General features: G+C 39.9%; 1 protein-coding gene across 4 annotated transcripts in view; it reads left to right on the top strand.

Moving 5' to 3' along the window:
- The window catches only part of EFCAB5 (EF-hand calcium binding domain 5), a 180989-nt gene that overhangs the window by 12666 nt on the left and 146525 nt on the right, over positions 1 to 21798 (top strand). For all 4 annotated transcript variants that reach the window (XM_033184403.1, XM_033184401.1, XM_033184402.1 and 1 more), the window contains exon 3: positions 1420 to 1504. Coding sequence is in view for 3 of the 4 variants with exons in the window: in XM_033184401.1 (XP_033040292.1) it covers positions 1420 to 1504 (85 nt within the window). In the remaining variant the exon portion in view is untranslated. The remainder of the gene's footprint in view (positions 1 to 1419; positions 1505 to 21798) is intronic.

Raw genomic sequence — 21798 nt, forward strand, 5'->3', positions numbered from 1 at the left:
GAGTAAGTTGTGGGAAACTTCCATAGACAGGTAAATTATTTGTGAAGAGCTGTTATAAATTACAGATAAATAAAGAATGCTTTCTAAAGTTACCCTAAAAACTGTAACCACCAGCTTTTAGGATCACTTTACTATCATGCTGAAAATGTAATTTCCAGGTTAATCATTTAAGTAACTTTGTGTTTAAATAAATACAAGGCTACAATAAAGAAAAACATTTCATAGAAAAGGGGAGGCAATTGAAAATAGTCCTATAGATTCACAAGTGAGTTGACTAATGTGGGTTTTTAAAATATCCTACTGATTGTCGATGGCTGACTCCTGTAATCCCAGCACTTTGGGAGACCGAGGCGGATCACTTGAGGTCAGGAGTTTGAGACCAGACTGGCCAACATGGCAAAACTCCATCTCTACTAATAATACAAAAATTATCCGGGCATGGTGGTGCATGCCTGTAATCCTAGCTACTTGGAAGGCCAAGGCACGAGCATCACTTTGACCCAGGAGGTGGAGGTTGCAGTGAGCTGAGATTGTGCCGCTGCACTCCAGCCTAGGCAAGGGTGAAACTGTGTCTCCAAAAAAAAAAAAAAAAAATCCTGTTGTCAGATTTTTAAAGTACATTAGCATGTATACAAAAACTATTTTGTTAGGCCGGGCGCGGTGGCTCAAGCCTGTAATCCCAGCACTTTGGGAGGCCGAGACGGGCGGATCACGAGGTCAGGAGATCGAGACCATCCTGGCTAATACGGTGAAACCCCGTCTCTACTACAAAATACAAAAAACTAGCCGGGCGACGAGGCGGGCGCCTGTAGTCCCAGCTACTCGGGAGGCTGAGACAGGAGAATGGCGTGAACCCGGGAGGCGGAGCTTGCAGTGAGCTGAGATCCGGCCACTGCACTCCAGTCTGGGCGGCAGAGCAAGACTCCGTCTCAAAAAAAAAAAAAAAAAAAAAAAAAAAACTATTTTGTTGCTATTCATAAAATTAATCCTTTATTTCCTCAATTAAGATGAAATGCTCTTTCTTTTTGCCACAAATACAGAAAGTGATTCTAGTAGTAAAACAGTAGCATTTCCAAAGGTCTGATTTCCCTATGCTATGGTTTCAAATTATGTTTCTATAAAGTGTTGTATAATTCAAGAATTAATGTCATCTAAAATGATTCCTAGCATATTACTTTGTTAGTAATAGGAAGATGTGAGGACATTTTGAACCAACACATTTTATCTTGTAAATGCAGAAAATACACTGTGATTACCTCTTTGCTTGTAATATACAACATTATATCCCAGAAAAATTAACTAGGGATGTTTGGTTAACTCTTACAAAGCAATTAACTTTCCTTTACTTGGAATAATTTATACAACTTTGTGGAAAATCAAGTCACATTGAAATTGGTGATTTTTTTTCTCTTTTCAAAGACTTTACAGTGTGTGCCAGACGTTCCTGTAAAAGAGGCCACTAACAATGTGGTGGAGAAAGCAACGGATGAAATCAAATCCCAAGGTAGAGAACTAGCTTTTCTCTTATACAATAGAATCTAAAACTGGCCAGGCGTGGTGGTTCACGCCTGTAATCCCAGCACTTTGTGAGGCCAAGGCAGGTGGATCACCTGAGGTCAGGAGTTCAAGACCAACCTGGCCAACATGGTAAAACCCCTTCTCTTCTAAAAATACAAAAAATTAGCAGGGTGTGGTGGCGGGCACCTGTAATCCCAGCTACTCTGGAGGCTGAGGCAGGAGAATCAAGTGAACCTGGGAGGCAGGGGTTGCAGTGAGCTGCGATTGTGGATTGCATTCCAGCCTGGGTGACAGAGCGAAACTCCATCTCAAAAAAACAAAAATCTAAAACTATCTTTAAAATTTTACTGGGGATGCATTATTCAAGATTTTGCATTTTAAAGACATAATTTCAGGGGATATTTTATTTTATTTTTATTTTTTAGAGATGAGTCTTGCCCTGTCACCCAGACTGAAGTTCAGTGACATGATCATACTTCACTGCAGACTCAAAGTCCTGGGTTCAAGTGATCCTCCCACCTCAGCCTCCAGAGTTGCTGGGACTGTGGGTGCACACTACTTCACCCAGCTAGTTTTTTAATTTTTGTTTTTGTAGAGACAAGGTCTTGCTATGTTGCCTAGGCTGGTCTCAATCTCCTGAACTCAGGCGATCCTCCTGTCTCAGCCTCCAGAGTCAGTGAGATTGTAGGCCAGAAGGTATTTTAAATGCAGTTTGGGAAATAATTTAAAATGTATTTCATTCACCTTCTGTTAATGCTTTTGCGGCAATTTATGATTATTCATCTTGTACTTAAAGAGAAAATTTATCTAAGAAAACTGACTGACATCTAGCAGGCAACCCACTAATACAATAATAAAATGAATAACTCCAGTGATTTCAGATGCTTATTGTCCTTGGCCCTGTTTATTGTTTTTGTTTTTGGTTTCTTTTGGTGTTTTTTTTTTTTTTTTTTTCCCCCCGAGACGGAGTGTTGCTCTTGTTGCCCAGGGTGGAGTGCAATGGCGCGATCTCGCTTCACCACAACCTCTGCCTCCTGGGTTTAAGCAATTCTCCTGCCTCAGCCTCCCGAGTAGCTGGGATTACAGGCATGTGCCACCACACCTGGCTAAGTTTGTATATTTAATAGAGATGGGGTTTCCCAATGTTGGCCAGGCTGGTCTCGAACTCCCAACCTCAGGTGATCCGCCCACCTTGGCCTCCCAAAGTGCTGGGATTACAAGCATGAGCCACTGTGCCTGGTCTACCCTGTTTATTGTTTTTACACTTGTACTTGACCACATATTTATTCTATTTGATCCAAAGCTTGACTACTAGCTCCATCCTTAACCCAAATTCCACATAATTATGCAGATTGAAAATTTATAGGACTAAAAAGGCTTTAAAAAAGTAGATAAGACACTCATCTCTTTCATACAGCTCTTTTAACTCCAAATACTTAGTGAAATCCCATACCACCAGAAATTCTTTACAGTATTTAAAATTTAACAATTTTACTGTAATTTTTCTTCAATTTACAAGAAAATATTTGCAAACTGTGTATCCAACAAATAACTGATATCCAGAATCTACAAGGAACTCAAACAAATCAGCAAGAAAAATAAAACAAAAATCGATTATCCCATAAAAAGTGGGCAAATGACATGAACGGACATTTCTCAAAAGAATATATACAAATGGCCAATGAACATGTGAAAAGGGGCTGAACATCACTAATCATCAGGGAAATGCAAATTAAAACCACCATGAAATACTACCTTACTCCTGCAAGAATGATCATTATTAAAATGTCAAAAAACAATAGATGTTAGCATGGATATGGTGAAAAGGAAATGCTTGTACACTGCTGGTGGGAATGTAAATTAGTATAACCTTTATGGAAAAGAGTATGGAAATTTCTTTTTTTTTTTTTTTTTTGAGACGGAATCTCGCTCTGTTGCCCAGGCTGGAGCGCAGTGACACGATCTTGGCTCACTGCAAGCTCCGCCTCCCAGGTTCACGCCATTCTCCTGCCTCAGCCTCCTGAGTAGCTGGGACTACAGGCACCCACCACCGCGCCTGGCTAATTTTTTCTATTTTTTAGTAGAGACGGGGTTTCACTGTGTTAGCCAGGATGGTCTCGATCTCCTGACCTCATGATCTGCCTGCCTTGGCCTCCCAACGTACTGGGATTACAGCCGTGAGCCACCGTGCCCAACTGAGTATGGAAATTTCTTAAAGAACTGAAAGTAGATCTACCATTCAATCCAGCAGCCCCACTACTGGGTATCTACCCCAAATAAAATAAGTCATTATATTAAAAAGACACTTGCATGTATATGTTTATTGCCGCACAATTCACAGTTGCAAAGATATGGAACCAACCTAAGTGCCCACCAACTAATGAGTTTGGATAAAGAGCACTTTGGGAGGTTGAGGCGAGCGGGTCACAAGGTCAAGAGATTGAGACCATCCTGGCCAACATGGGGAAACGCCGTCTCTACTAAAAATACAAAAATTAGCTAGGTGTGGTGGCAGGTGCCGGTAGTCTCAGCTACTTGGGAGGCTGAGGCAAGATAATTGTTTGAACTCAGGAGGCAGAGGTTGCAGTGAGCCAAGATCATGCCACTGCACTCCAGCCTGGCAACAGAGTGAGACTCCCTCTCAAAAAAAAAAAAAGAAAAAGAAAATGTGATATATATACACCATGGAATACTACTCAGCCATAAAAAGAATGAAATGATATCTTTTGCAGCAACTTGGATGGAGCTGAAGGCCATTATTCTAAGTGAAGTAACTCAAGAATGGAAAGCCAAATACCATATGTTTTCACTTAGAAGTGGTAGCTAAGCTATGAGTATGCAAAAGCATGCAGAATGATATAATTGGCTGTGGAGACTCAGAAGCGGGAGGGTAGAAGGAGGGGTAAGGGATTAAAAAAAACTACATATTGGGTACAATGTACACTACTCAGGTGACAGGTGCACTAAAATCTCAGACACCACCACTATACAAGTTATCCATGTAACCAAAAATCACTGTATCCCTGAAAATTAAAAAAAAAAAAATTTAAAGAACCAAACTTTCCAACACTTATTCTGTTTTTCTTATAAACTTAGTACTGTTTTCACAGCTTCACTAACTTCTAAAAATTTTCTTCCTGGCAAGTGTTTACTTGTCCTCTTCTACCTGTCCCCACCTCCTGTTTTTCTGATTTTACTTCCTTATACCAAACATCTACCACCAACACTGCATACATATACTTTGCCTTTACCTTAATCACTTGGACCAGGTTTATAAATTAACTCATTCATTTTATTTTATTTTATTTTTTGAGATGGAGTCTTGCTCTGTCATCCAGGCTGGAGTGCAGTGGCACAATCTCAACTCACTGCAACCTCCGCCTCCTGAGTTCAAACGATTCTCATGCCTCAGCCTCCCAAGTAGCTGAGATTGCAGCCGCCTGCCACTACACCCATCTAATTTTTGTATTTTCAGTAGAGACAGAGTTTCACCATGTTGGCCAGGCTGGTCTCGAACTCCTGACCTCAGCTGATCCACCCACCTTGACCTCCCAAAGTGCTGGGATTACAGGCTTGAGCCACCACGCCTGGCCTAAATTAACTCATTCATTTTAAAGATGCCAGACACAATTTTGATCTAGGTAATTTGTTATACATTTAATTAGGTGTTCACTTTAATTAGTTTGTGGCCACATTTGCACCTACAAAACTGTACATATGTGTTCCATTAGGTAATGTATCACCTCCCAGAAAACACATCAAGCAAGAGTTTGTGGTCTTTCCTCTTCTTGTACTTTCCATTTCTCTTATTGCTTTTCAATGTATGGTAGAGAGAAATGTGTTTTGTTTAAAACTATTTATCCCAGTATATGATATGTACTGAAAACATTGCAGTTGCTTATTCTGATATCATATGCAATGCAGTGTACTTATTTATTAAATGATCAGTCACTATTAAAACTTTTTATTCTAAATCCCTCGTTTGTGAATGTATGTGTATATGTGGGTATATACAAAGTAGGAAGAGGAACTGTTACTGCAATTTCAACAGGTCAAAGGAAGTGTCTTCATCCTTGTTACATACTTGTCAAAATTAAAGTCATATTACCTTGATAAGCAGCTCCCAACATGCACTCAAATACATATCGTTGCATAGAAAATACTGTGGTTAAATGTATCATGTCAGTTCCTCATTTCTTTACCCTTGTTTTTCTACTTTTCAGACTGAGCTTAACTTGCATTTTGAGAATTTTTTCAATTATCAGTTTGCTCAGTTCTATTCTTATTACACAACCCTAACATTAACAATGTTTTGTAGGAAACTGCCTTTTCCTTTACCTATTGAATTTTAATTCCGGTGGTGTTTAGTAGTACTTCTTTACCTCCTTCCTTTGCAGTAGTCATTCTACATCATGTGCCAATGTTAAGAAATCCTGATAATAAGGACAAAGCAACTGAGTTTCAAACAGGGCCTGTGTTTAAAGAAAACATCATACAGCTTAAGTAGCCCTGCTGGGTCAATTTTCACCAGTTTAATCAGCAGCCAGACCCACTAATGTTATATGCCTCCTTGTGAAGAAAGAGCCTGCTAAGGCTTATTACAATATGAATTATAATTCATTCCTATTTATATCCTTAAATAGGCTTTGTACTGAGGCTCTGCCCAGCAGTGGGCCATACACTGAGAGCAGAAAATAATAAAGGTCACTTATAAGGCTAGACTTTTCAAAATATGTATAAGGAATTCTTTTGTGTTCCTACTTATTTAGTTGAAAGCATTTATACCCATAGTGCCTGGATAGTTCTTTTTATATTAGAACTTCACCACTAGAGTGGTGAAGATGTACATATTGGGGGCAGAGCTTAAAAGGCTCTTGATTCTTGAAAAAGTTTAGGAAGATGATCCTGAAAAAGAATTCCAGTGCCTGGCACACAGTGAGAAATTAATAGTTATTTATTGAGTGAGTATATAAATGAATAAATCAATCAGTCTTAAAAGGTTTAGGATGTCCAACCAGAGACCTGTGAAAAAATCCAGTACCTCTCTGAAATTATTCAATTAAACCTCTGAATTCAATTGCCCTTGGGGCAGTGCTGTCATTTGTGATCCATGAATTCAGGGTTCACTCAGTCAAAAGACAGCTTCAGATAGGCTTGTTCAGAATCCTGATTTATTGACCCTGCTGTTGCTGTGCTGCTTTTTCTTGTTTTCATGGTTCTAAGAGAGAAGTGTTTAACTACAGTGGTAACCAAACACATGTCTACTTCCATTCTGTACATCAGTGGGGACAATGCAAGCACTAGGATTATTGCTTAGCAACCTATAATAGCCAAGTACACTAGAAGAGCACTACCAGGCTGCAATGAAGATGGAGAGTGCCCTAGTTCATGTGTGAGTTTACTAATGAGCCATGGCAGATAGGTAGATATTAAGTTGCCGTATATCCTTAATGCAGGAGGAGGAATTGTCTGCCTTGGGTTATGGAAGACAGGTTAAAAGGAAAGAGTACAGTTGACTCTTGGACAACACAGTTTGAATTGCATAGGTCCACTTATACACAGATTTTCTTCCACCTCTGCCACTCCGAAACAGCAAGATCAACCCTTCCTCTTCCTCCTCTCCTCAGTCTATTGAACATGAGGACAATGAGAATGAAAACATTCATGATGATCCACTTCCGCTTAATCAATAGTAAATATATTTTGTCTTCCTTATGATTTCCTTCCTTCATTTCTTCCTTCCTTTTCTCCCTTCCTTTCTCCTTCCTTCCTTCCTTCTTTCCTTCCTTCCTTTCTTCCTTCCTTCCTTCCTTCCTTCCTTCCTTCCTTCCTTCCCTCTCTCTCTCCCTCCTTCCTTCCTCCTCCCCCCAACCTCTCTCTTTCTTTCTTTTTTAAAAAATAGATACAGGGTCTCACTCTGTTGCCTAAGCTAGAATATAGTGATGCAATCATAGCTCACTGCAGTCTCTCCCTCCTGGGCTCAAATGATCCTCCTGCCTCAGCCTCCTGAGTAGCTGGGATTACAGGCGTGTACACCACACCCACCTAAGTTTTTAAATTTTTTTGCAGAGACTGGGTCTTGCTGTTTTGCCCAGAGTGATCTTGAGCTCCTGGCCTCAAGTGATCATCCTGCCTCAGCCTCCCAAAGTGCTGGGATTACAGATGTGAACCACTGCACCTAACCTCTTATGATTTTCTTCATAACATTTTCTTTTCTCTAGCTTACTTTATTGTAAGTATACAGTATATAATGCATATAACATACAAAATATGTGTTAATCAACTGTGCATGTTTTCAGTAAGGTTTCTGGTCAACAGTAGGCTACTACCAGTCAAATTTTGGGGGAGTTGAAAGTTGTACATGAGTCTTTGTGCAGATATCAGTTCCTCTAACCCCTACATTGTTCAAGGGTCAACTGTACATTACAACCTATAGACTTGAATGAATTCCTCCTTTTTATACTTACTTAAAAATAAAAATAGGCCAGGCTCAGTGGCTCAAGCCTGTAATCCTAGCACTTTGGGAGGCCGAGACGGGTGGATCACGAGGTCAGGAGATCGAGCCCATCCTGGCTAACACAGTGAAACCCCGTCTCTACTAAAAAATACAAAAAACTAGCCGGGCGAGGTGGCGGGCGCCTGTAGTCCCAGCTACTCGGGAGGCTGAGGCAGGAGAATGGCGTAAACCCGGGAGGCGGAGCTTGCAGTGAGCTGAGATCCGGCCACTGCACTCCAGCCTGGGCGACAGAGCGAAACTCCATCTCAAAATAAATAAATAGATAAATAAATAAATAAAATAAAAGCATTATATATTTATGAGCATTGTGACAAAACAGAAGGGAAATACACCTTTCCCTCTTCCCCCACCCAAAATAGTTAATATGTTTGCAAATCCAACTTAGAGGTGAGGGGAAGCATTATATTACCCTCTTTACTTTTCCCATATTGGAATAAGAGAAGAGGCCAAGGAAGTAATCAAAACTTGGGAGAGAGATTGATAAATACTATCCACTATTAGATTTAAGACATTCTGTAGATGAAATGTTGGCTTTTCCAGGATTTCTTCACAGACCAATTTTTCTCCTGGACAGAAAGATGGATACTATCTAAATAGGATTTAAAAGTATTCTTCAGGATATATATATATATTTTTGAGACAGATTCTCACTCTGTCTCCCAGGCTAGAGTGCAGTGGCGCGATCTTGGCTCACTGCAAGCTCCGCCTCCTGGGTTCACGCCATTCTCCTGCCTCAGCCTTCCGAGTAGCTGGGACCACAGATGCCCGCCGCCATGCCTGGCTAATTTTTTGTATTTTTTTTTTTTAGTAGAGGCGGGGTTTCACCATGTTAGCCAGGATGGTCTTAATCTCCTGACCTTGTGATCTGCCCGCCTTAGCCTGCCAAAGTGCTGGGATTACAAGCGTGAGCCACTGCACCCAGCCAGGATATTGGTTTTTAAACTTTTTTAAAGCAGAAAAACCTTTTTTCTCAAATGAAAATTTCCTATGCTTTACAGTTATGTAAAACAAATTGAAGCATAGCCGCTCCAGTTACAAATAGTACAAGGAGTTTAGAGTCCTATGGCCTTTGAAACTCCCTCTTGGGACCCTGAGAAGCATAGTTCAAAAACCACTGCTTCACAGTAGGAACTCTTATTCTTGCAGGTGGTGACATAAATTGGTACCAGTCACTCTGGGAAATAATTTAATAATATCTCCTTAAGATGAAATGCACTTACCTATGACCCTGTGTCAATCTGTTCCTGCTGCTATAGCAAAGTAGCATAGATTGGGTAATTTATGAACAGTGTAAATTTAGTGCTCACAGTTATGGAGGCTGGGAAGTCTAAGGTCAAGGCACCAGCAAGTTTGATGTCTGGTAAGGGCCTGGTCTCTGCTTCCTAGATGGTGCCTTGAACATTGTGTCCTCCAGAGGAGATGAACACTGTCCTCATATGGCAGAATAGATGGAAGGGCAAAAAAAAAGGGAGGTGATTAGCTAGTTCCTTCCAGCCCTTTTAGAAAGGTACTGTTAATCCATTATTGAAGGCAGAGCCCTCCTGACTTAATCACTCCCCCAAAGGTACCACCTCTTAATACTATCACATTGGGTCTTAGGTTCCAACATATGAGTTTTGGAGGAACACATACATTCAAACCATACCACTTACAATTGAAATCCTAGTAATATATACCAGAGAAACCCTCACATGTGGACACAAAGAGACATATGCAATCATTTTCATAATAGGATTGTCTTCATAGTAAAAAAAACAAAAACAACAACTGGGAATAACCCAGTCTATCTAAGAGAGAATGAATAAACACATTACAATACAGTTATATCATAAGATATTATGCAGCAGTGAAAATGAATGAACTAGACCTATACCTTTCAATATAGATGAATTTTCCAAATACTAAGTATAAAAAAGACTGTAGAATATATATAGAATGAAATATTTTTTATGAAATTAAAAAGCAAGAATAATATATTGCTTAGATATAATAAAAAATAATGCATGGAAATGATAAACATGAAATTCAGAATAGTCTATCTCTCAAAGTAGCAGTCTATGGGAGGCTTTAATATATAGGTATTTTTTTTCTTAAGCTAAGAGTAGATATATGCTACTTATTATATCATCATTATACTTGCAGGTCTTTAATATTTTATAATAAGTAAGGTTAAAAAACACTACTCTAGAGTTATAAAGATTCTGGTCTCTTGCTATTATCATATAATATTGTTTATTGAGAGTTATTAATGATTGGAGCACATCTTAATAACTGCTTTCCAGTTAGGGTTAAAAATAGTGAGTTTACCTGGCCATAGCAATCAGGCAAGAGAAATAAATAAGGGACATCCAAATAGGAAGAAAGGAAGTCAGACTATCCCTCTTTGCACACTACATGATCCTATATCTAGAAAATGCCATATTTAGCCCCAAAGCTCCTTAAGGTGATAAACAACCTCAGCAAAGTCTCAGGATACAAAATCAGTGTACAAAAATCACTAGCATTCCTATACACCAACAATGGTCAAACCAAGAACCAAATCAGGAACATAGTCCCATTCACAATTGCCACACACACAAAAATAATAATAAAATTCAGCTAACCAAGTGATATGGTTTGGCTTTGTCCCCACCCAAATATTGAATTGTAGCTCCCATAATTCCCATATGTCATGGGAGGGACCCAGTTGGAGGTAATTGAATTGTGGGGAGCAGGTCTTTCCCATGCTGTTCTCATGATAGTAAGTCTCACAAGATCTGATGGTCTTATAAAGGGGAGTTCCCCTGCACATGCTCTCTCTCTTATCTGCCAACATGTAAGACCTGATTTTGCTCCTCCTTTGCCTTCCACCATGATTGTGAAGCCTCTCCAGCCACCTGGAACTGTGAGTCCATTACACTTTTTTTCTTTATAAATTACCCAGTCTCAGGTGTGTCTTTATTAGTAGCATGAGAACCAATACAGTAAATTGGTACCAGAAGAGGGGTGCTACTGTAAATATGCCCAGAAATGTGGAAGTGACTTTGGAACTGGGTAACAAGAAGAGGTTGGAAGTTTGTAGAGCTCAGAAGAAGTCAGAAAGATGTGGGAAAATTGGAACTTTCTAGAGACTTGTTGAATGGCTTTGGCCAAAATGCTGATAGTGATATGGACGATAAAGTTCAGGCTGATGTGGTCTCAGATGGAGATGAGGAACTTGTTGGGAACTGGAGAAAAGGTGACTCTTGCTATGTTTTAGCAAAGAGACTGGCAGCATTTTGCCCCTGCCCTAGAGATCTGTGGAACTTTAAACTTGAGAGAGATAATTTAGGGTATCTGGGGGAAGAAATTTCTAAGCAGCAAAGGGTTCAAGAGGAAGCAGAGCATAAAAGTTTGAAAATTTTGCAGCCTGGCCGGGCGCGGTGGCTCAAGCCTGTAATCCCAGCACTTTGGGAGGCCGAGACGGGCGGATCACGAGGTCAGGAGATCGAGACCATCCTGGCTAACATGGTGAAACCCCGTCTCTACTAAAAAAAAAATACAAAAAACTAGCCGGGCGAAGTGGCGGGCGTCTGTAGTCCCAGCTACTCGGGAGGCTGAGGCAGGAGAATGGCATAAACCTGGGAGGCGGAGCTTGCAGTGAGCTGAGATCCGGCCACTGCACTCCAGCCTGGGCGACAGAGCAAGACTCTGTCTCAAAAAAAAAAAAAAAAAAAAAAAGAAAATTTTGCAGCCTGACTACCATGCAATAGTGCTATGTGTAGTACTATGCAATAAAAAAGAAAACCCCATTTTCTAGGGAGAAATTCAAGCCAGCTGCAGAAATTTGCATAAGTAACAAGTAAAATAAAATAAAATAAAATAAAATTTTATTTATTTTTATTTTTTTAAATTATACTCTATGTTCTAGGGTACATGTGCACCATGTGCAGGTTTGTTACATATGTATACATGTGCCATGTTGGTGTGCTGCACCCATTAACTCATCATTTACATTAGGTGTATCTCCTAATGCTATCCCTCCCTGCTCCCCCCACCCCATGACAGGCCCTGGTGTGTGATGTTCCCCTTCCTGTGTCCAAGTGTTCTCATTGTTCAATTCCCACCTATGAGCGAGAACATGCGGTGTTTGATTTTCTGTTCTTGTGATGGTTTGCTGAGAATGATAGTTTCCAGCTTCATCCATGTCCCTACAAAGGACAGGAACTCATCCTTTTTTATGGCTGCATGGTATTCCATGGTGTATATGTGCCACATTTTCTTAATCCAGTCTGTCATTGATGGACATTTGGTTGATTCCAAGTCTTTGCTATTGTGAATAGTGCCACAATAAACATAGGTGTGCATGTGTCTTTATAGCAGCATGATTTATAATCCTTTGGCTATATACCCAGTAATGGGATAGCTGGATCAAGTGGTATTTCTAGTTCTAGATCCTTGAGGAATCACCACACTGTCTTCCACAAAGGTTGAACTAGATTACAGTCCCACCAACAATGTAAAAGTATTCCTATTTCTCCACATCCTCTCCAGCACCTGTTGTTTCCTGACTTTTTAATGATCGCCATTCTAACTTGTGTGAGATGGTATCTCATTGTGGTTTTGATTTGCATTTCTCTGATGGCCAGTGATGATGAGCATTTTTTCATGTGTCTGTTGGCTACATAAATGTCTTCTTTTGAGAAGTGTCTGTTCATATCTTTCACTCACTTTTTGATGGGGTTGTTTGTTTTTTTCTTGTAAATTTGTTTGAGTTCTTTGTAGGTTCTGGATGTCAGATGAGTAGATTGCAAAAATTTTCTCCCATTCTGTAGGTTGCCTGTTCACTCTGATGGTAGTTTCTTTTGCTGTGCAGAAGTTCTTTAGTTTAATTAGATCCCATTTATCAATTTTGGCTTTTGTTGCCATTGCTTTTGGTGTTTTAGACATGAAGTCCTTGCCCATGCCTATGTCCTGAATGGTATTGCCTAGGTTTCCTTTTACAGTTTTTATGGTTTTAGGTCTAACATTTCAGTATTTAATCCATCTTGAATTAATTTTTGCATAAGGCGTAAGGAAGGGATCCAGTTTCAGCTTTCTACATATGGCTAGCCAGTTTTCCCAGTACCATTTATTAAATAGGGAATCGTTTCCCCATTTCTTGTTTTTGTCAGGTTTGTCAAAGATCAGATGGTTGTAGATGTGTGGTATTATTTCTGAGGGCTCTGTTCTGTTCCATTGGTCTATACCTCTGTTTTGGTACCAGTACCCTGCTGTTTTGGTTACTGTAGCCTTGTAGTATAGTTTGAAGTCAGGTAGCGTGATGCCACCAGCTTTGTTCTTTTGGCTTAGGATTGACTTGGCAATGTGGGCTCTTTTTTGATAGGAACTTTAAAGTAGTTTTTTCCAATTCTGTGAAGAAAGTCATTGGTAGCTTGATGGGGATGGCATTCAATCTATAAATAACCTTGGGCAGTATGGCCATTTTCACGATATTGATTCTTCCTATCCATGAGCATGGAATGTTCTTCCATTTGTTTGTGTACTTTTTTATTTCGTTGAGCAGTGGTTTGTAGTTCTCCTTGAAGAGGTCCTTTACATCCCTTGTAAGTTGGATTCCTAGGTATTTTATTCTCTTTGAAGCAATTGTGAATGGGAGTTCACTCATGATTTGGCTCTCTGTTTGTCTGTTATTGGTGTATAGGAATGCTTGTGATTTTTGCACATTGATTTTGTATCCTGGGACTTTGCTGAAGTTGCTTATCAGCTTAAGGAGATTTGGGACTGAGATGATAGGGTTTTCTAAATGTACAATCATGTCACCTGCAAACAGGGACAATTTCACTTCCTCTTTTCCTAATTGAATACCCTTTATTTCTTTCCCCTGCCTGATTGCCCTGGCCAGAACTTCCAACACTATGTTGAATAGGAGTGGTGAGAGAGGGCATCCCTGTCTTGTGCCAGTTTTCGAAGGGAATGCTTCCAGTTTCTGCCCATTCAATATGATATTGGCTGTGGGTTTGTCATAAATAGCTCTTATTATTTTGAGTACATCCCATCAATACCGAATTTATTGAGCGTTTTTAGCATGAAGGGCTGTTGAATTTTGTCAAAGACCTTTTCTGCATCTATTGAGATAATCATGTGGTTTTTGTCTTTTGTTCTGTTTATATGCTGGATTACATTTATTGAATTGTGTATGTTGAACCAGCCTTGCATCCCAGGGATGAAGCCCACTTGATCATGGTGGATAAGCTTTTTGATATGCTGCTGGATTCGATTTGCCAGTATTTTATTGAGGATTTTGCATCGATGCTCATCAGGGATATTGGTCTAAAATTCTCTTTTTTTGTTGTGTCTCTGCCAGGCTTTGGTATCAGGATGATGTTGGCCTCATAAAATGAGTCAGGGAGGATTCCCTCTTTTTCTATTGATTGGAATCATTTCAGAAGGAATGGTACCAGAGGGAGCCACATTTTAATCACCAAGACATGCAGAAAATGTCTCTGGGACATGTCAGAGACCTTTATGGCAGCCCCTCCCATCACAGGTCCAGAGGCCTAGGAGGGAAAAATGGTTTCATAGGTAGGGCCAAGGGCCCACCCTGCTGTGTGTAGCCTTGGGACTTGGTGCCCTCCATCCCAGCCACTGCAGCTGTGGCTAAAAGGGGCCAATGTACAGCTCAGGTCATTGCTTCAACAGGTGCAAGTCCTAAACCGTGGCCGCTTCCACATGGTGTTGGGCCTGAGGTTGTGCAGAAGTCAAGAATTGAGGTTTGGGAACCTCTGCCTAGATTTCAGAGCATGTATGAAACTCCTGGATTTCCAGGCAGAAGTTCACTACATGATGGAGCCCTCATGGAGAACCTCTACTAGGTCAGTGTGGCCAGGAAATGTGGGGTTGGATCCCCCACATAGAGTCCCCACTGGGGCACCACCTAGTGGAGCTGTGAGAATATGGCCACCATCTTCCAAATCCCAGAATGATAGATTTCACTGACAGCTTGCACTGTGCACCTGGAAAAGCCAGAGACATTCAACGCCAGCCTGCGAAAGCAGCCAGGAGGGGAGCTGTACCCTGCAAAGCCACAGGGGCAGAGCTGCTCAAGGCCATGGGAGCCCACTTCTTGCATCAGTGTGACCTGGATGTGAGGCATGGAGTCAGAGGAGATCATTTTGGAGATTTAAGATTTTACTGCCCTGTTGTATTTCGGACTTGCATGGAGCCTGTAGCCCCTTTGTTTTGCCCAATTTCTCCCATTTGGAATGGATGTATTTACCCAATGCCTGTACCCCCATTGTATCTAGGAAGTAACTGACTTGCTTTTGATTTTACAGGCTCATAGGCAGAAGAGATTTGCCTTGTCTCAGGTGAGACTTTGGACTGTGGACTTTTGAGTTAATGCTGAAATGAGTTAAAACTTTAGGGGACTGTTGTAAAGGGATGATTAATTTTAGAATGTGCGAACATGAGATTTGGGAAGGGCCAGGGGCAGAATGATATGGTTTGGCTGTGTCCCTTCCCAAATCTTGAACTGTAGCTCCCACAATTCCCACGTGTCATGGGAGGGACCTGGTGGGAGTTTATTGAATCATGGGGGTGGGTCTTTTCCATGTTGTTCTCATGAAAGTGAATAAATCTCACAAGATTTGATGGCTTTATAAAGGGGAGTTCCCCTGAGCATGCTCTGTCTTTTGCCTGCCACCATGTAAGACTTGACTTTGCTCCTTCTTTTCCTTCCACCATGATTGTGAGGCATCCCCAGCCATGTGGAACTGTGAGTCCCTTAAACTTTTTTTTCTTTATAAAGTACCCAGTCTGGGATATGCCTTTATTGGCAGCATGAGAACAGACTAATACACCAAGGAAATGAAAGACCTCTACAAGGAGAACTACATAACACTGCTCAAAGAAATCAGAAATGACACAAATGGAAAAACATTTCATGCTAATGGATAGGAAGAATCAATATTGTTAAAATGGCCATACTTCCCAAAGCAATTTATAGATTCAGTAAGATTCCTATTAAACTACCAATGATATTCTTCACAGAACTAGAAAAGAAAAACTATTCTAACATTTATATGGAACCAAAAGCAGCTTGAGTAGCCAAGCAGTCTTAAGCAAAAAGAACAAACCTGGAGGCATCATGCTACCTGAGTCCAAACTATACTACAGGGCTACAGTAATCCAAGCAGCATGGTACTGGTACAAAAGCAGACACATAGACCAATGGGACAGAGTAGAGAACCCAGAAATAAGGCCACACACCTACAACTATCTGATCTTTGACAAAGCTGACGAAAACAAACAATGAGGACAGAGCTTCCTATTCAATAAATGGTGTTGGGATAACTGGCTAGTCATATGCAGAAGATTGAAACTGGACCCCTTCCTTACACTGTATACAAAAAAATTAACTCAAGATGGATTGCAGACTTCAATGTAAAACCCAAAACTATGAAAACCCTGGAAGACAACTTAGATTATACCATTCTGGACATAGGAACAGGCAAAGACTTTATTACAAAAATGCCAAAACCAATTGCAACAAAAGCACAAATTGACAAATGGAATCTAGTTAAACTAAATAATTTCTGCACAGCAAAAGAAACTACAACAGAGTGAACAGACAACCTACAGAATGGGAGAAATTTTTTGCAAACTATGCATCTGACAAAGGTTTAACATCCAGCATCTATAAGGAACTTAAACAAATTTACAAGAAAAAAAAAACCCATTAAAAAGTGGGCAAATGACATAGACAGACACTGAGAAGTCTAAGGCTGCAGTGACTGAGCCATGATTGTGACACTGTATTACCGCCTGGGTGACAGAAAAGGCAAGCAAGGGATGAGAAAAGACATTTATAATGCCTATGTTCATCAAAGGCTATTATTTGACTATACAGAGAATGCCTACAAATCAGTAAGAAAAGACAGACAAACCAGTAGAAAAATGGACAAGACTTGAACAGATACTCCATCAAAGAGAATATTCAAATAGCTCATAAACATAGAAAAATGTGTTCAAATTATCAATTATCAGAAAAATGCAAATTAAAATCACAGCGAGATACCACCACATACCCATTAAAATAGCTAACAATAACAACAACAACAAAACCAGATAATACCGAAAGGATATGGAATACAGGAATTCTATTTATTTCTTCTTTCTTTTTCTTTATACATGTGTCAACTCATACCTATGGTGGAATACAGGAATTCTGATACATTGCTGGTGGGAATGTAAATTAGTACAACCACTTGGGAAAATGGCTTGGCACTATTTAATAAAGCTGAACTCTATGATGCAGCATTTATACTCCTGGATACATACAAAGAGAAATGAATCTATATGTCTACCAAAGACATGTAGAGAAATGTTCATGGCAGTTTTTTTGGGGAATAGCCAAATCTGGAATCTATTAAATTGTCCATCAACAGTAGAATAAATAAATTGTAATATAGTTATACAATAATATACTATGTAGCAATTAATAACAACTATTAAAAGAAAAGCTTTAGACAAATTGAACAGAGTTGAACTGAACAAAGAACAATTCAGGAATCAGGCAGCCTCCAGAACCAGAACAGGATCAGAGCAACTCCAGACTCCAGAGCTGTCACAGGGTTGGATGACAGTTATGGACAGAAAAAGGAAAGTGATATACAGAAAACAGAAGTGAGGTGCAGAAACTATTGGATTGGTTACAACTGGGCAGTTGCCTTATTTGAAGCTGGTTTGAACAGCTGACTGCCTGTGGTTTACTGATGTTTGGCTGCTGTGATTGGCTCACACTTAGCTACTTGTTACAACAGTATGTTATGGTCTTTTTACACACCAAGTTTGGTTACAGTTCACTATGTATGGAGAAACCTTTAGGCCAAATTGAATATTTGTATGGATGTAACTTTAGACCAAACTTGATTTAACACAACTAATGCCACACAACGTGACCCTAAGTGGTTATGTTGTTGAGTAACAACAGACACAAAAGAGCACATACTCTGTGATTCCGTTAATATGAAGTTCAAAAGCAAGCAAAATTAATCTGTAGTGTTAGAAGTCAAGGGAGTGATTGAAAGAAAGAAAGTGGGGAGGGAGGGTGGGAGGGAGAGAGAGAAAGGAAGAAAGAGGTGGACTGGGGAGACAGAAAAAGAGAAAGAAGGGAGAAGGCAAGGGAGAGAGAGTAAGAGGGGAGGGGGAAGGGGAATAGGAAGAAAAAGGGAGGGAGAGAGGGAGGAAGAGAGGAAAATAAAGAAAAAGGATGGAGAAAAGGAAGGAAGGAAGGCAGGGAGGGAAGGAGGGAGGGAGGAAAAGATATTGTTACTTTTGGAGGGAGGTCATGACTGGAGAGGTGACAAGAAGGGATTCCAAACCCTAGTGATGATCTTTATGTTTTCTGTAGGAAAATATATATGACATTTATTATTTTAATCATTTGTAATACTTGTCCTTCTGAGTCTGGTTTATTTCACCTAATATAATGTCCTCCAGTTCCATCCATGTTGTTGCAGATGACAGGATCTCATTCTTTTTTTTTTTTTTTTTTGAGACGGAGTCTTGCTCTGTCACCCAGGCTGGAGTGCAGTGGCCGGATCTCAGCTCACTGCATGCTCTGCCTCCCGGGTTTACGCCCTTCTCCTGCCTCAGCCTCCCAAGTAGCTGGGACTACAGGCGCCCGCCACCTCGCCCGGCTAGTTTTTTGTATTTTTTAGTAGAGACGGGGTTTCACCGTGTTAGCCAGGATAGTCTCGATCTCCTGACCTCTTGATCCGCCCGTCTCGGCCTCCCAAAATGCTGGGATTACAGGCTTGAGCCACCGCGCCCGGCCGATCTCATTCTTTTTTTATGGCTGGAATAGTCATGAAATATTGTGTACATATGCCACATTTTCTTTATCCATTCATCTCTTGGCAGATAGTTAGGTTGCTTCCAAATCTTGGCTATTGTGAATTGTGCTGCAATAAACATGGGAGTGCAGTTATCTCTTGATATACTGATTTCCTTTCTTTGGATTATATACCTAGCAGTGGGATTGCTGGATCATATAATAGCTCTATTTTTAGTTTTTTTTTGTGGAGCCCCCATACCGTTCTTCATAGTGGTTGTACTAATTTACATTCCCACCAACAGTATATAAGGGTTCTCCTTTCTCCACATCCTTGCCAGCATTCGTTATTGTCTGTCTTTTGGATAAAAGCCATTTTGACTGGGGTAAGATGATATCTCATTGTACTTTTGATTTGTATTTATCTGATGATCAATGATGTTAAACACCTTTTAACATACCTGTTTGCAATTTGTATGTCTTCTTTTGAGAAATATCTATTCAGATCTTTTGCCCATTTTTAATCAGATTGTCATATTTTTTTCCTATTTAGTTGTAAGCTCCTTATATATTCTAGTTATTAATCCCTTGTCAGATGGATAGTTTGCAAATATTTTCTCCCATTCTGTGGGTTGTCTCTTCATTTTGTTTATTTTTCCTTTGCTGTGCAGGAGCTGTTTAACTTGATGTGATCCCATCTGTCCACTTTTGGTTTGGTTGTCTATGCTTTCGCTCAAAAAATCTTTGCTCAGTCCAATGTCCTGGAGAGTTTCCCCAATGTTTTCTTTTAGTAGTTTCATAGTTTGAGGTCATAGATTTAAGTCTTTAATCCATTTTGATTCTGTTTGTGTATATAGTGAGAGATAGATGTCTAGTTTTCTTCTTCTGCATATATATGAGTATATGGTTTTCCCATTTATTGAAGATACTGTCCTTTCCCCAATGTATATTCTTAGCACCTTTGTTGAAAATGAGTTCACTGGCCGGGCGCGGTGGCTCAAGCCTGTAATCCCAGCACTTTGGGAGGCCGAGACGGGTGGATCACGAGGTCAGGAGATCGAGACCATCCTGGCTAACACGGTGAAACCCCATATCTACTAAAAAAAAATACAAAAAAACTAGCTGGGCGAGGTGGCGAGCGCCTGTAGTCCAAGCTACTCGGGAGGCTGAGGCAGGAAAATGGCATTAACCCGGGGGGGGCGGAGTTTGCAGTGAGCTGAGATCCAGCCACTGCACTGCAGCCTGGGTGAGAGAGCAAGACTCCGTCTCAAAAAAAAAAAAAAAAAAAGAAAATGAGTTCACTGTAGATGGATGGATTTATTTCTGGGTTCTGTATTCTATCCCATTGGTCTATATGTCTGCTATAGTCTATCACATTGGTCTGTATGTCATGGTACTGCTTTTATGCCAGTACTGTGCTGTTTTGGTTACTATGACTCTGTAGTATAATTTGAAGTCAGGTAATGTGAATCACATTCCTCCAGTTTTGTTCTTTTTGCTCAGGATGGCTTTGACTATTCTGGGTTTTTATGGTTCCATATAAATTTTAGGATTATTTTTTATATTTCTGTAAAGAACGTCATTGTTATTTTAATGGAAATTGCATTGAATCTGTAGATTGCTTTGGGTAGTAAGGACATTTTAACAATATTGATTCTTTCAATCCATGAACATGGGATATCTTTCCATTTTGTGTGTGCTCTCTTCAGTCAAAATCTTGGATCAATGTTTTATAGTTTTCATTGTAGAGATCTTTCACTTCTTTGGTTAGTTCCTAAATATTTAATTTAATGTGTAGCTATTGCAAATGGGATTACCTTCTTGATTTCTTTTTCAGATTATTTGCTGTTGGCATCTAGAAATGCTACTGATTTTCATATGTTGATTTTTGTATCCCGCTACTTTACTGAATTTATCAGTTTTAACAGTTTTCTGGTGGAGTCTTTAGGTTTTTTCAAATATGAGATAATATAATCTGCAAATAAGGATAATTTGACTTCTTTCTTTCCATTTTGGATGCATTCTATTTCTTTCTTTTGTCTGATTACTCTAGCTAGGACTCCAGTACTATGTTGAATAACAGTGGTAAAAATGGGCATCCTTATCTTGTTCCAGATCTTAGAGGAAAGGCTGTTTTTTTTTTTTCCCATTCAGTATGATACTAGCTGTGGGTCTGTCATATATGACTTTTATTCTGTTGAGGTATATTCCTTCTATACCCAGTGTTTTGAGGGATTTTATTATGAAGAGCTGTTGAATTTCATCAAATGCTTTTTCAGAATCGGTTGAAATGATCGTATGGATTTTGTCTTTCATTCTGTTGACATGTTGTGTCACAGTGATTAACTTACATATATTGAACCATCCTTGCATCCCTTGCATCCCTGGCATGATGAAGGATTTTTAAAAATTTTTATTTTATTTTAAGTTCCAGGATACATGTGCAGTACATGCAGGTTTGTTACATAGGTAAACATGTGCTATGGTTGTTTGCTGCACCTATCAACCCATCGCCTAGGTATTAAGCCCCACATGTATTAGCTGTTTATCTTGATGCTCTTCCTCACCCCACATCCCTCCAGCAGGCCCCAGTGTATGTTGTTCCCCTCCCTGTGTCCATGTGTTCTCATTGTTCAGCTCCCACTTATAAGTGAGAACATGTGGTGTTTGGTTTTTTGTTCCTGTGTTAGTTTGCTGAGGATAATGACTTCCAGCTCCATCCATGTCCCTGCAAAGGACATGATCTCATTCCTTTTTATGGCTGCATAGTATTCCATGGTGTATATGTACCACATTTTCTTTATCCATTCCATCATTGATGGGTATTTGGGTTGATTCCATGTCTCTGCTGTTGTGAATAGTGCTGTAATGAACATATGTGTGCATGTATCTTTATACAGAATGATTTATATTCCTTTGGGTATATACTATATACCCAGTAATGGGATTGCTGGGTCAAATGGTATTT

Source organism: Trachypithecus francoisi, unplaced genomic scaffold (assembly GCF_009764315.1).
Source record: "Trachypithecus francoisi isolate TF-2019V2 unplaced genomic scaffold, Tfra_2.0 Lachesis_group20, whole genome shotgun sequence".
Taxonomy (NCBI): domain Eukaryota; kingdom Metazoa; phylum Chordata; class Mammalia; order Primates; family Cercopithecidae; genus Trachypithecus; species Trachypithecus francoisi.